At 44.0% G+C, this 16,015-nt stretch overlaps 1 protein-coding gene across 1 annotated transcript in view; it reads right to left on the reverse strand.

Annotated features, from left to right (window-relative positions):
• Positions 1-15,080: 15,080 nt before the first annotated feature.
• MYL7 (myosin light chain 7) overlaps positions 15,081-16,015 on the reverse strand; it is a 35,855-nt gene continuing 34,920 nt past the window's right edge. Inside the window, exon 7 of the mRNA XM_069214253.1 lies at positions 15,081-15,512. Coding sequence (XP_069070354.1) covers positions 15,408-15,512 — 105 coding nt within the window. The 3' untranslated portion in view covers positions 15,081-15,407. The remainder of the gene's footprint in view (positions 15,513-16,015) is intronic.

Raw genomic sequence — 16,015 nt, forward strand, 5'->3', positions numbered from 1 at the left:
GACAGTAACATTCCTAGGTAGAGCTTTTTGACTAAAACTACACGCATACAACAATCTAGACTGACATGTGTGACAACATTTACCCCTTTGAGTAACCAGATCAAGAATATTGTGCAGAGACATTGGCCTATCCTTAACAGTGCTGGGGAATCATTGGAACGTCTCTATTCTCCTTCAAGAGAACTCAGTACATTAAAGACCTAGTAGTCCATACGAGACCTGCATCACGCAATTACTCTGTCTCCACTAGTGCTAATCAATGGTTGAGAGTCACAGGACATCATCCCTGTGGCGGGTGTAATGTTTGACCTCTCACTATCAGCACACTGGAGGTGGACCTGGGGGAACCCAAGAAATGGCAATTAAGATCACATGCTAATTGACGTACAAAAAATTGCATATATATGATTCTGTGCCCTTGTGATCTGAAATACATAGGTATGAGAACTAGAATGGTCAAAATACGAATCAATGAACATCGTAGTACCATCAGATGTAAGAGATCTTCGACGAAAATGATCAGCTACTACATTGAGAAACATCACACTCCCAGTGACCTTCGGTGGGTCATTCTGGAGACTATTAAGGACAATAGAGATTGCGTTAGTAGGTTATTCGAGAAGGAACAACGTTGGGTTTACAGACTAAAGACCCACCTCACTGGACTCAACGACGAGATTCCTTGGACTAATTTTATCCATAGATAGCCATATCCACCTTTTTTTGACATATGGATTTTCTCGGGGCATTTTTCCCTGTTTGATGTCATGCAATCCGGCTTTACTATGGTTCATGCATTCTTTTTGTTCTGACCTGGCCCTATCTCTATCATGATAATATTTTTACATATTAATTTCATTTTAAGAAATGAACACTATTTTCTTTCTGACTGAAGACCAAAATTGTGGTAGTCCTTCTTTATATAATATTGTTTCCTCTCTGGGAATACTTCCATGTATAAATAGCTATAGCTACCACTGTGTCCTTTGTCTGTGTTTATCAACACATTCCAGTTGCAGTCCTCTTTTACTTTCTGTCTCCATTGAATGCAGTTTCCTTTATAAGGCCCCACCACGGATAACTTTTAATTGTTCCAGGAACACTCAGAGCTATGTAGGTGTGTCGTCTAATATGGGACCACTAAGAGTAAGTGCTATCCGTATGTAGCTATGGGCTATTACTCGCTTTGCATTCCATCATTGCTAGTTGTACTCAGCTTTAAGCGGAAGCTCCCTGGCGCGCCGTTTTGTAAATAACGCTGGCCGGTACCGGTTAAGCGTAACGCGCACCGGCAAATGGTTAAGGCTGGTTCTTTTTAGTGTTTCCTTGCCTTTACCCGCTTTTGGATAATGTTATAACGCAGGATTGTTAACGCGCATTAGGAATTTTCTCTGGGGCACCGCTACCGCGTAATCATATACCGGAGATCGGCTTCTACCGATTTCCCACCGCAGCAGCTAACGGCTTTGTGGGGGGTGTTCCGGTAGCTAGTTACAAGTCTCAACTCGAGATTTAGTGACGTCCTTATATATAGAAGCCTTGTAATTTGTTTCTTTGGGGCTCTATCTTTGGCGTTATACTTCATACGCCTCCAGCATTACATCGGCATAATTCTTTTAAGATCTAGGACTATCACTACAATATGGTGTAGGTGTATGTGTATTCCTTGTTTATGGCATTGTCAAGTCCCATTTGGTATGTTTATCTCATGGCATTTATATGTCAGATTTAGATAATTTCGTTGATTCAACATTGTGACATAATGTTTTATTCACATTATTCTGTCAGTTACTTTTAAATTAAGATATTCTTTCTCTATGTATATTTAGACCGTAATGGATCACTCAAGCTTGATGTTTTCCCCGATGGGGCCCGTCCTTTAGTATATTGAGGGTAAGCACTGTGGTACATCTGCCTTGTTGTTTTCTCTTTCACAAACGTTTTTTTGACATGTCACCGAAGGGAGTTTTCACGAGTATGTGGTTTTAAAACTGCGGACACTGTGCACACACTGGATGTTTGATACCAAAGAAATTCCTTTGATGATTGTTTCTTTCTCCTACATTTCACGTTCCGGTTAATCAGATATTCCCTATTATGGGTCTCTAATTGCTTAAGGATTAGGTAAGTGTCATAGTACTGGTGAATCGCACCAGATCATTTTTAACTAATCAGCGAGAAACATGTTGACCTATCATTTGAAGTAACACAGGGGATCCTGTGTCTACTTACACTATACTCCCAACTGAGAGATTTAGTGATTACTATTTACAATTTTTGTTTTGCTGGGGAGTGTAGACATTGTTTTATTGTCTCCCCTCGTGTTGTTTTTAATCATGTCAGAGGTCTAACATCCTAATAAATTGCGTTCTACCTCTAGGCATTTTTAACTGCCTTTTTACCAATCCTAGATTAGTGTTTTTGACTGGCTGTTCAACACTTGCAAAAGATCTCCGGCAAAGAGCCCCCTCGTGGGGCCCGTCAGGCATTGCAGTGCCGGCATGACGTGAAGTACAGCCCTATGATGAAGCATGTCACCGGAAGGTGAGTGAAGGCTTTTGCTTCAAAGTAATTGGTTTTCCAGCAACCTGTATAGAATCTTGAGAGAAATACCTTTTTGGAACTGTGTATATCTTTTTGATTTGAACACCATCCAACCCCCGCATCAGCAGATCCCTGAGAAGGTGCATACCCTCCATTCTGAAGTGTTAGTATGTTATCCACTCTTTTAAGGCTTGTATGTTTATCACTGGGCGTAGCAGTTTGTCTTTCTTCTCTACTAAAAATAGATTGCTAAAAAGCCCTGAGAGTGTAACACTGACCTCCGAATTCCTCCTTTTTTGAGGAGCTCCTGTACTTTTGTGTCGATCAAGGCCATTTCTGCTTCTGAAAAGAATAGGGGAGCTAGTTTCACCACCTGAACCTGGGAACTGAAGAATTCTATTTGAATTCCGTTTACTGTTTCTAGGACCCACAGGTCTGACGTAACCTCTGCCCATTTGTGAGCAATAGCCTCAACCTCCCCCCGAGCTCCTGGGGGAAAGAAAGGGTTTTGCTTACCATTGAATCCTCCGGGAGCATTAGCCCCGCCTCGGTGCTGCAGTTGTTTCTTCCCTTTCTACCTCCCTTGTTGGGGAAGAAGGCTCCCTGTCAGCCATCATGCCATCCATTATTGTGTCTTGCTTGACCTCTGTTGGGGCCTTGGAAATTGGAGCAGCTGGGGGAGTGACCCCTGCTTCTTCTGGCCCCAGCAAAAACCTTTCTAGGGCAAATTTCCTTTATGGTGGTCTCTGCCTTGTCCAATGCCAAGAAAGTGGATACAAACTTCCCAAGCTCTTTTACGAAAGGTTCGCTGAACAGGTTGCCCTGTGCTTCCAAATTAGATAGTTCCTCTAACTTGGGATCTATTTTTACCAACAGTAAACGGCGCCTTTCTGCGGACAGAGTGCAGTTGGCATTGCCTAAAAGGCACACTGCCCCACTGCCCTCTGAGCCCACCCTGCTACAATGTCGATGGTCATGGGGCTCCCTGTTTGTTTGGAACGTTCGGCCAATTGAATAATGGAAGTCAGGGATCCAGAACAACAAATAACTTATCCTGGCATGCTCGCCAAGAGCGGTCAATAACCTTCTTGGGATCCCTTGTGTATTTGGCAAAAAAGGTGCACCTCTTAGGATTTATATCTAGGGTCTCTGCAACCTTGATGTTTAGGGGCACACAGCTCCTTATCAGGGGTTTAGCAGATTGTTCTGCCATGTAATCCACAACGTTTTGGTCTGAGCGCCATTCTGAGGAGCTAGTGTGGTAAATGCCCTCCGGCTCGACATGTCAGATGTGTTAGATTCCCGTTCATAAAGATCTGAAGTAGCCGAATCCGGGTGCCAAGGTCTTCCTGAATCTCGGTCCTCATCTGTCTCTCCCTTCCCTTTTTTGGTAACCCTGCATCTGGGTCAGTTTCTGGGTCAACCTTGTCGCCAATCGCTCTGGGCAATTTTGATTCCCCTCCTCCCAGTAGGGTGTGTTTTTCAACATGTGCACACTCTTAACAAAGGCTTCTCTCAAATGATCAAAGTCTTCCAGGTGCCTCATGTCACATTTGTGGGCCTTCTTGGGAGCTGAAGTGGAAAGGCCACTAGGCCCCCCAGAATCCCTGAGCCACTATTGACCTGAGCAGTCAATTTGGCAATAGCCTGGGAAAGAAGCATGTCCACCTCCGCAGGAACACACCATTGTGGGGGCCATTTCTCCTCAGATGCCAGGTTAGGGGAATATTTATGGTCCTAATAGGACTCCATATTTAAAGAGGATGTGAGCACCAGGATTCAGTAATCATCCTGGAGAGTTGAAGGGCAGCCCCCTGGCAGGTGCTCAGAGCCAGCAAGTAGACTACAGCCGCTAGGTGGCATCAACTAATGAAACGGCCAGAGGGCCTGAAATAAACTTACAGCGACTACGGTGTAAGCAAGTGTTGGTAGGGAGTAAAACCAGGTGAAGAGTCCATGAAACACAGGAAAAACCACTGTACCTCCCTAGAGGGCATCTCTAGTCTGTGGAACACTGTTGGAAGAAGTGTGCTTCTCGCCAGGCTGCAATCCGCCTCACAGAGACTGCAGCCACAGCGAAACACTGCCACCTGGAGGACCCATGCGGTATAAAGACGGGCAAGAGTCTACTGTGTGTTGGGTGCCGATAGCAGCACCAGGAAAAAGGCAGTATACACAGCAATAACACAATATAAAGCACTTACATCACAGCATACAATACCCCCGATATCCCAAAACCATCTAGAGAGATGTTAAGGAAGCGAGGGACTTAAATGACTCAACAGTGAAGAAAGATGAAGAACTACTGGGGGCATGGTTATATATGGACATTTGGACAGCAATTGGATTGGTTATTGGTTTGTTATGGACACTATCCCTTTGGTTCATGGGATATGTAATGTTCATTGTTTTTTATATGAACCTGCTGTATAATAAAGAGTGAAGAAAGTAATGCATAATTCTCGTCTCAGGTACTGACACAGAATTCCCTAACGGCGTAAATCGAGATCAAGTCCGTTGTCTAATATAACATCTGTCTCTGACTGGAAATTGAGTTTATCTATTGTGATTACAGTGCAACTTGAATTTCAATCTCTGAAACCTACAGTTGGTTGTTCTTTTTTAGGCCTCGCGTGACACTGTCGATTGCAAGACATTTTAACTCAAAGGGGTCCTAGAGCCTGCAAATTGCTTGCCATTAGTTGGCTTCATTGTCACTCTTATTTGCTGGCTCTTGTTCGGTCTTGAGCACTAGCTCCTGAACCAAGTAATGGTTTCTTTCTATAGGTTGCAACCAGCTGTCTGGTTTGCTAAAGACATCTTGGAGACTTTCAGAAAGTTGACCTAGAAATGCATTCCGTTTGTTGATTACCATTGGCTTTGTGGTTTGTAACTCACACTCTCTGGGTTTTCATTTGATGGCTTTATTTGCTTTAGGCTCTCCAGGTTCTGTTTGTCCCTCCCCTTGCCTAAACCATGTTTTCTGTATTCTTCCATAAACTTGCTTTCTGTTAACAGGCCTTCAAAGCTTGTTCTTATCTCAGAACATTTGTTGTGCATTCAAAGATCTAGGTCAAATGTCAGGCACTGTCTTCTAAGGGTGCTTGTTTACTTTTCTTTTTCTGACTTCAAGATGAGAGGATTTATGTGACAATCTTGCTGGATACTGGGGTTAGGAAATAATATTTTTTTAGCACACAACAACATTTAAAAGAACTGTGTAAGTATTTCAAAATATAGCAGAATTATGAATGCACAAGTGAAACACATTTTTTTGTTTTTTCTGAAGTGTATTGGAAACAAATACTTCAATATGATCATCTAGACAGATTTTCGTCCGTGCACTGTATAGTTTTATTAGTAAAACTGTATGTCTGTGCAAATGTAACAGTCATTCCAATTGGAAATGTGTTGTCTGTAATGGCAGTGTGCTACCACCCCATGAATACTCCACTCTATGTCACTGCACTCTACTCTGCACCACTCCACACCACTGCACTCAGCACCACAACATTCTATACCACTGCACTTTAAGCAACTTCACGTTACGCCTCTCTACTGTACCCCTCTACCCTGTGCCACTGCACTCTTTGCCACAGCACTCTACACCACTCTAGTCTGGGCAACACTAATCTACCCTGCACAACTCCACTTTAAACCACTGCACTCTATGCCACTCTGCAACACTACACTCTGCGCTTCTGCATTCTATGCTAATACACTCTATGCAATGCACTTTACTATGTAACACTCTACTCCGTGTCCCTGCACTCAATGCCAATCCATTGTATGCCACTCTAATCTACTCTGCACTCTATGCCACTGCCCTCTACACCAGTTTATTCTACAACTTTACACTCTATGCCATTCTACGCAGCTGCACTCCACCCTGCAACACTCTACCCTATTCCACTTCACCCTACTCTGAAATAATCTACACCACTGCTCTCTTGCCACCATATTCCACTCTATGCCACTGCACTCTACACCACTCTACTCTTAACCACTGCACTCTATGCCAATGCAACAATGCACTCTACACAACTGCTATGTCACTGCACTCTACGCCACTGACCTCTATTCTGCATCACTGTACTCTTCGCCACTGCTCTCTACGCCACTCTACTCCACTGCATTCTGATACTGAAATCTGCAACACGGCATTCTCCACCACTGAACTCTACGCCACTCTACTCTGCACTACTTCATTCTACACAGCTGCACTCTGTGGCACTATACTCTACTCTGCACAACTCTATGCTACTCTACACTACTGTACTCTATGTCACTCGACTCTGCTCTGCACTCTCTACCTCTCAACTCTACTCTGCATTACTCATCTCTATGCCACTCCACTCTACACCACTCTACGCCACTCTATGCCACTGCACTCTGCACCACTCTGCTCTGCACCAGTTCACTCTGCTGCACTCTACTAGGCACTACTCTAATGTACACCATAACATTCAACAACGCTGCATTATATGCTGCTGAATTCAGTGTCACTGTATTCTATGCCACTATACTCTGCAACACTCTACACCAGTCCACTCTACTCTATGCCACTCCAGTGTATTCCACTTTACACAACTCCACACTATGCCAGTTCAACACACAACATTCTCTGCCACTCCACTCCATGACACTCAACTCCACTCTTGGTCATTCCACTCTACGACACTTCATGCCACTCTGCTCTATGCCACTAACTTTTAGCAATGCTGAACAGCAGCCATTCTGATGAACAACATGGCTAAAACACATTGACAAAACCAATAGCTCTTGCACAGGCGAGACTTATTTGCTTTGCTAATGCTTGTCCTTTTGTGCTGAGCATTCTTCCACTATGTGTGCATTTTTTTTTTGCAGCACTCACCAATAGAGTATGTTGGCAGGCTGTCTCCTGTCTTGCCCCATGTCCATATTTGCCCCACACCCTCCTTCCTCCTTTGTTGTAGCATAACCCGTTCCCCCTACCACCTGCCAAGGCGTCGTTGCATCCCCTGTGCCTCCTCCGCCCTTAACTCCTCCATTACTTGCTGGGTCCCCCTCCTGGGTTGTTGCCCCACTATCGCTGATTAGCTCTTCGGACCCACCGACCCTCCCACTTTGTTGCTTATTCCCTACTGCACAACATGGCTAAAAAAAACTTGATAAAGCACACTCAAGCGTGGGTTGGATACAGATTAGTTCACCTCAGTCAACAGTTTTAGCTTCTGACGTAGTGAAATTATGGACATCAAACTGATATGGTGGCCACTAAGGTGGCTACACTAGATGGAGGATCCCACTGAAGCCTTCAGTTAAGCTGTCAAACACTCTGAGTGGGATCCACTTGAAAAACATAGCCATTACGTGACTTTGTAACAAGATCTTTATGCCGCCTTTTCCACTGAGGTTTTACCTTCTGACCTAAATTGTTGAGCGCAAAATCCTCCAGCAGATAGAAGTTTGAAACCTTTTGTGTGAGATTCAGCAGAAGTTTCTTTTCTCATTGCAAAAAAAATTCTTAAGTGTGACAAACCAGGAGATCGTGCCCACCACGGTTGTGCCTTTCTCATATAGCAATCATAATCTTGTCCCTGTCCTCTGCAGGATGACATTTTTGCAAGCCCCAATTTTTCTTGGTGGCTGAAGTTCTTTCACCTAGTTATTCAAATGTTTCCAGCCCTCAGCGTCAGCCTCTTTCTATGGTACAAGAGCACAGACAGCAGTGAAAAAGAAAGCTCAATCGCTTTTTAAGCCAGAGATTCTGCATATTTCCCAGTGCCCACTGGTCTGCTGTTTCTTCAAAGGAATTATGCTCTTCTTGCTTTTTATGCCGCTAGGACTAAAGGAGGCAGGTCATTTGACCCATGAGAATCACAGTTCTTGGGCACAATTGAGATCAGCTCTAGACCTCTGTCATTTGCCAGGCAGACAAAGAAGTGGGTTCTTCCTTCTCTAATCTTCTCCAAGTTCATTTGGAGAGTTTTTATTTATTTATTATTATTATTATTATTTTTTTATATTTATTTATTGATTATTACATATTACACATACAACAGAACAACAGAGACTAGCCCACAGAGCATGAATACAGGCCGTGGTGAAGTTTATCCCCACCCTGACACCGGGTTACAATCGATAGGGAATGACACAAACTTTACTCCGTGCGGGTGCATCGCATTTAAATCTCGTAATGTCGACAGAGTTCACCCAGCCTCCGCAAATAATACATTCCGAGCACATAGTCCAGGCACGGGGCCTTCCGTCAAACACCGTAGGGCAAAGGACTAACAGCAGAAAAAAAAACATATGGAAAGAAAAGAAACAGAAGGCAGGCAGAGCACATACACAGAGGCGCCCAACCACTATCATCTTCACACAATGCCCAGCGTAAGAGAAGGGCTGTGGGAGATAGAGTCACCTAGGACGCGAGCTTTCATGCAGCACTTACACAGCCCCGCTTAAGGCCTCCAAAAAAGATCTCAGCGGAGCCCAGGTATCCTTTGGTCGGGAGCCTTCTGGAGTCAATTCCCAAAAGATCATCAGCTGTTCCTGACAAAAGGAGGTATCACGTAACCAGTCGGACCACAAGGAGCTCGCCCCCTGCCCCAGCACATGGCAACTCTGCGCTTAGCCAGCAGAAGAAACAGGCCCACCAACCTCCTATGTGGCTGGCGAACCTCGTCCACACACCCAAGCAGCGCGATTTTGGGGGATATAGGCAGCTCCGACCCAGTCATCTCAGCAATCATGCGCATTACCTCCACCCAGAAAGCATAAACCTCAGCACATTCCCACGCAAGATATAAGAATCCAGCGTCAGGGGCGCGGCACCGCTCACAGCGCGCATCCGCGCGCAGACCCATAGAACAGAGTCCGCTAGGTGTGTAATATAGGCGGTACAAAAACTTGAAATGTATCAGACGCAGCCTATAATTAGGGGACAATACTCTCATATGCGCACAGCATCTCCGCCACATCTCCTCCCACATCCACCTCCTATCGAACCCTTGCAGACCCTCCAAGGTCACCCCGCTGCTCCTGTATGCAATTATATAATTTAGTAATTATTTTACGTGGCGACTGAGCACAGTACAGCACCTCCAGAGCCCGACACTCCGGTGGAGTCCCGGGAAGTCCAGGGAACCGAGCACGCAGCATAGCACATACACACAGCACATATATCCGCTGCAGCGCAGTGGCGCATCCATCCCCAAGCGCATCCCCAAGAGAAATCAAACAACCATCCACAAACCAATCGCCCAATTCAGTCAAGTTAGAATCCTGAAGAAAATCACGCAACCCCGCATCACAAAACATCCGAACATCAGCAGCAGCAAGAACAGGAAACGAAGGGGCAAAGGGTATACTAACTCCGGAGCACCACAACAGTGCCGTCCAGGCTTTAGCAGTGCACGCCTCAGTGTCAATGCCATGCGATTGAGGGCGGGATGGATTTCCAAGGACACGAGCCAAGCCATCCGGCCAAACCGCATCACTCTCAGGCGCCAGATGTGGCAAATACCGAATCGGACGCAGCCAATAATATGAAAAGTGTGCCTGAGCGCAATGATAATATAGCTCCAGGTCAGGGGCAGCAAGGCCACCCAACTCGAAAGGCAGCGTCAGCTTCTCCCAAGCAATAAAAGGTTGTCCGCCCGCCCAAACGAAGCGAATCAAAGCAGAGCGGAGACGCCTCAAAAAAATCTTCGGGAGTATGAGCGGAAGGTTCACAAACAGATACAAAAATTTGGGGAGCACCACCATCTTCACAATAGCAATACGCCCAATCAGCGAAAGTGGTAGTGAGCACCATACTTCAACCTTCTCCTCCAACCGTGAGATCGACGTACCATAGTTGGCCATCCAGAGAGTCTCCATATCACAACTCAACCAGACTCCCAGATAACGAACCGGCCCATTCGCCCACTTAATGGGGTAGCGGGAAGAAAACTCCGCCGCACCTGAAGACAGAGGCAACACCACTGACTTAGACCAATTAATCATGATCCCGGAAAAAGTGCCAAAATGCACGATCTCATCCAGCAAAACCTCTAAATTCCTACGCGGATCACGTACATACAGTGCAATGTCATCAGCATACATAGAAATCAGAATAGGCCGCTGCCTATTGTTATGCCGCTGTCTCAGCCACGCTGCAAGGGGCTCCATCGTTACAGCAAAAAGTAACGGGGACAAAGGGCATCCCTGACAAGTCCCACGGGCGACCGGAAAAGGAGCCGAGACATTCCCGTTCAAACGTAGTCTAGCAGAGGGGGATGTATTCAGTAATCTGATCAGTTTCACAAATCGAGCACTCAGCCCCACTTGAGCAAGTAACGCAAACATGTATTCTCATGCCAGAGAATCGAAAGCCTTGGTAGAATCTAAAAACACCTCCGCCGCATTCTCATCAGCCTCCATCGAGCCCGCGACCGCAAAAAACGGACGCAAATTGTGAGATGTGGATCTTCCCGGCACAAATCCAGACTGATCTGGCACTACCAGTTTAGGAAGCAACGGCTGCAACCGCGCCGCAATAATTTTAGCCAACATTTTATTGTCAATGTTAATCATAGAAAGCAGGCGATACGAATCACAACATCACGGATCCTTACTCAGCTTGAGGATCGTGACTATCAGGGACTCATTAAGTGAGGCAGGAAGAACCCCGGCCTTCAAGGACTCCGCATATACCTCCAAATGATGAGGAGCAAGAATATCCGCGTACTCCTTGTAAAACGCAGGAGTCAAGCCATCTATACCAGGAGACTTATCACTAGGCAGGCTATGAATCGCCGTTCATTTGGAGAGTTGAGAGTGTTTTGGGGAGTTGGTAATGGGAAGAGTTGCTTATACTCTCAACTGACTATTGATTTGCAGTGTATCATCAACCTATCCTGAAACAAATCCTCATTATCAAATCAACCTTCTTTTTTCTGTGCTTTGGGTCACTTCACTGTAAATCCATCCCAGAAAATCCTGCTATAGCGTCTTTCCAAGTAGAAGGGGCACAGTGCCTATATGTGTAGTTATTTGCCTTCATCCACACACTGTTTTAGTAAAATTATGGAATTCCTTTGGAAAACCAGTCAGTCTTGTTCTGATCCCAGACCAGTCCTTTCAGTGAAAGGAGACACCTTGGTTGAGAGTATGCCACCGTTAAGGATGAGCCTCCCAGCAGATCTCTGTGTATTTTACCCTGGGAATCCCTGCATTCATAATTCAGTCCCTCGCCCCACCTTCCTGCCAGAGATTTAGTGGAATGCCAGTCCTTTATGTTCCCCAGAGAGCTATTTAACGCCAAATAAAGAAGATGGGAGCATGGTAGAACTGGTTTAATAACTATACAGGCTTCAGTCTGAGATGAACAGCTTTTTTTTTTAAACCGTCACTGGGCTATGCAAAAACAGGTATCATCATGCATCAGCATTTGCTAGAGGAATTAAAAGGACGAACGGATCAATTTCATAGGCCTTCCCAAAGGCAACTTGTGGTAGTTGTAGTAGTAGTAAACTTTATTGTTTGATTACTTAAAATCGTTTCAAAATGCTGTAAAAAAACTGCTCATAAAATTTCAAATGCAGGTTAAAATGCAAAGAGGAAATACACATTTAAGACACTTGGCTTATTAAAAAGATTGTGTGTAGAAGTCTTGCCCAAAGACTGTAGACAAACGAACCTGCATTTGTACCCAAGGAGATTTTGGCCCAATAATGGATGTCGTTACAAAATACCATAACATCTTCTCATCAAATATTAAATTCTGAATAAAGTGCGAGGAAAATATGCACATTTAAAACACTAGATTTGTTAACAGGATTATGTGCAACAAATTGAGCCGAAATCCGTAAGCAAGTGGATCTGCATTTATGCCAAGGGAGGTTTTAAGCCAGTGACTCCTAAAAGGTACTTCACAATCTGAGAGATCATTCTCTGCTCTGCTGAATTGAGGCAACACAGAATTGCTTGCCTGTAGGTGCGCACCCCCAGTGGATTCCAGAGTGGGTGTTACCATTTTTCACGTATGACCAGGGTGGCTTTGCAAATACAAAACATGTGGGTCACGGTTTGTGAGGCAAGCCCACATAAACGGCAAGGCCCATCCTTTTCGGCCCTCAGCCAGGGACTTTCGTGCTTCCTTACCAGTAAAATCCCCAAGCGGCGTATCAGGTAGTTCCTCTTTATTTTATAATTCAAGACTTCTCCCAAGTACAGTTGTGAGTGTAAGGTCTATAACTATTTAATATTAGCCAAGCATGAGGGCGTTCTCAAGGGATGACTTGACTTGTGCAAAATAAGAACTTTAGTTCTAAGCAAGCTTTTATAATGTGGAAAGGCTACTGCAGTCTAGTGATTGCTGTAGGGATATAGCAATACCGATATTGAGCATGTTCCACTTTTACAAAAGTGATCCATTTTTAACAGTGGTCTATATATCGGTACTTAGAAAATGTTTATTTGGATGCAGTCTGTTACAGCACATAAGGGGCCTATTGTGAGAGAGCACTAACTGTGTACCTGACATTCGTCAAAAACTGCACGCTTCAGTTTCTCACCACATCCACCAGTGACCATGTATACCAGAACATAGGGACCTGTGGTAAACATGCAGTATGGGATAAGAGAGAAAACAGGGACACTGGCCTCCCACCACTCTGACTTGTCACTTTAACACGGCACTGAGATCTGCAGGGCATAGTGGATTGTCTAAAACCAAATACAAATATCTTTATTAACTGCCCAGAACAGTTCTGCTCTAAATTGTAATAGTGAATGGATATATCGTGGTGATATCTCTGTATAACCATCTCCTTGTACTTTGATGTGGAATTTGCTGTTCCTGAAACTAAGCATAGGAGATGAGTATCTACAATTACGTTTTCATCAATGCTGTCTCTGTGAATTTAGAAACTGCCTGAAGCTTCATCACACTGTGTTCTCTGGAGAAGATAAGTTATAATTTCTAGGTGACCCCTTTGCCACTCTTTGCCACTCTATAGTAATTCTCAAACATTAGTACCTAGTAATTCCTAAGTTGACTACTCATATAAACTTTAATGTAACTCTTGATACAAAATGCATCATCATAAATGCATAAACATTTGAAACATAGTCGTGATTTAAGAATAAGATGAATTAATTGTGATATTCCTAAAGTCTTAGAAACGTTCAAGTAAAATGTTCAAAGTTAGTTTTGTCAGCTCGACTTTCAGAATATTCTTCTGTATTCCCAATGTCTCCTCAACCGGAAGACACAGTTGTGTAGAATTCTATATCCATGTAGTATTACAATTGTCTACCAAAGATGCAGGAGGCCAGGAAGACAGTATTATACCCAGAAATCCAAAGTGGCTGCTGCATTTCTAAGCTATGTTGGAGTTCATGGCTTGCAGGGAAATGTAGTTCATCATTAGGACGTTGTTGAGTAGTGCGTTCTCTGTGCCTCTGACTCCACCATTAAATAGCACTGGCACTGCAAAGATCACCCAAATTTCCTTCACTAAGATGAACTCTGCATGAACTAGTTTGGAGTAATGCGTTTCTGTGCTTGCCAAGTCTTACATGGTAAGCCACGTCTCCTGACACCTTCCTTCTTCCTGTTATACCCCCCCCTTTTACAGTATGAATCCCCTGTGGGCTCCAAAAAACTACTTAAGTGAGAGTTAACTAATCTAAAATGTATTCTTTTCCAAATCCTTTCATGCCTCTCATGCACATTCTATGCCAATTTACCGTGGCCTGCTACAAGGTCAACTATACCATCTGGAATTATTCGATTACCATGGCTGCTGTTCAGCGGTCTCCTACAGCCATGAGATAAAAAAAAGCAAGTAAAACCAGTAGAATTCAACTGGAGACAAGAGGCAAAACAGTTGATTGGGGCGACCTTCCACCTAAACTAACTGTCACAATAAAAGCCCAGTCAAATATGGCTTTTGTCAGTCGCACAAAATAAGGTAATTTTAAAATGTACTTTCTGGGTTTGGAACTAAGGAGCTCCCTCATTAGTGGCACATGAATTTCGATAACACATTTTACTGCTTTGAGAGAACCTTTTTAAACTCTTTATTTACACCATCTATAGAGCCTGTCTTTTTCGCATTCAGATTAGTCCCAATATTGTTCCTTTTGTCTTCACTAATACTGCATTTAAGGGTGTGAAACATAGGGATATAGCAAGTGCACTTTTTCCTGAAATTCTCAAGAAAAATTTCACACATTTCGGGAAATTTCCTTTTTTTACATTTTGTGTGATAAAAACTCCAAAGATAGCTTTTACAACAGGAAAACAGCTAATTTACCTTTTCCTGTTTTATAAATCAAAATTGAGATACACACTACACCATTTTCGCATAGTTTGATAAAAACCCCACAACTGTGTTCAGAGACAATTGGTATAGGAAATAACAAGCTCAATATATTCACATAAATCAAACGAATTTTCAAATGAACATCTCAAGGCAACAACCAATAGAGATGCACACCACATTTGTCAGAGGTTTTGAAATAGGAACATTCATTTAAAAGATAACGATGTCTCAAAATGCCTTTATATAAAGCTTTTATTTAAATGTTTTTCTTTAGTTTCGTGTTCCTGCACATGCCTTGAAAAGACACAACAGTTTTCCTTCCAAACCTCTAATGTAAATCCCCCAAATATAAACATTTTAAAGCAAATATTTCCCTGAATATTTTTAACAAATATTCCGTTGGGTTCAAATGCAGTGTTGTGGACCCACACATCCTGCAATCATACACCATGATTAGGACCAACTACTACGGAACTGTATTTTTCAGTCGTGGCTAGTTGAAATACAGATCGCCACAGATTGGTTTATAGTTCTCCATAGATGCAGACTTCTACTTTCTGATTAGGCATCTTCCTTCTCATCTCCATGGGTGATGATGTAACAGAGCGACTTGTAGTCAATATTTCCCGCCACATCAATGGGCGTCATAGCAAACATCTGCTCCACCTATAAATGGAAGAAATTACAGATGGTTAAGCTAGAGTGCGAAGCAGCTTTGTTTATTATTATTTCAGTTTCTCTTGCGCTGAAAGAGGTGCTAAAAGCTGCACTGGGAAATATTGTAATACTAGACCTCATGGCCGTTTATAAACCTCCACGTATTGGGCACTGAGACCAACCTCATCCCATATACTACAGTCCCTACCCAGATAGCTCTGCATCCATAAGACGCTAGAAGTGAACTAGGTGACTTAAAGCACTACGGGGGTCATTCTGACCCTGGCGGTCGGTGACCGCCAGGATCACCGACCACGGGAGCACCGCACACAGGCTGGCGGTGCTCCGTCGAGCATTCTGACCGCGGCGGTTCAGAAACGTAAAGTCGGCGGTCTCCTGCCGACTTTCCGCTGCTCGGGAGAATCCTCCATGGCGCGCTCCGCCGCCATGGGGATTCTGGCACCCCCTACCGCCATCCTGTTCCTGGTGGGTCTCCCGCCAGGAACAGGATG

Source organism: Pleurodeles waltl, chromosome 11, assembly GCF_031143425.1.
Source record: "Pleurodeles waltl isolate 20211129_DDA chromosome 11, aPleWal1.hap1.20221129, whole genome shotgun sequence".
Classification (NCBI taxonomy): Eukaryota; Metazoa; Chordata; class Amphibia; order Caudata; family Salamandridae; genus Pleurodeles; species Pleurodeles waltl.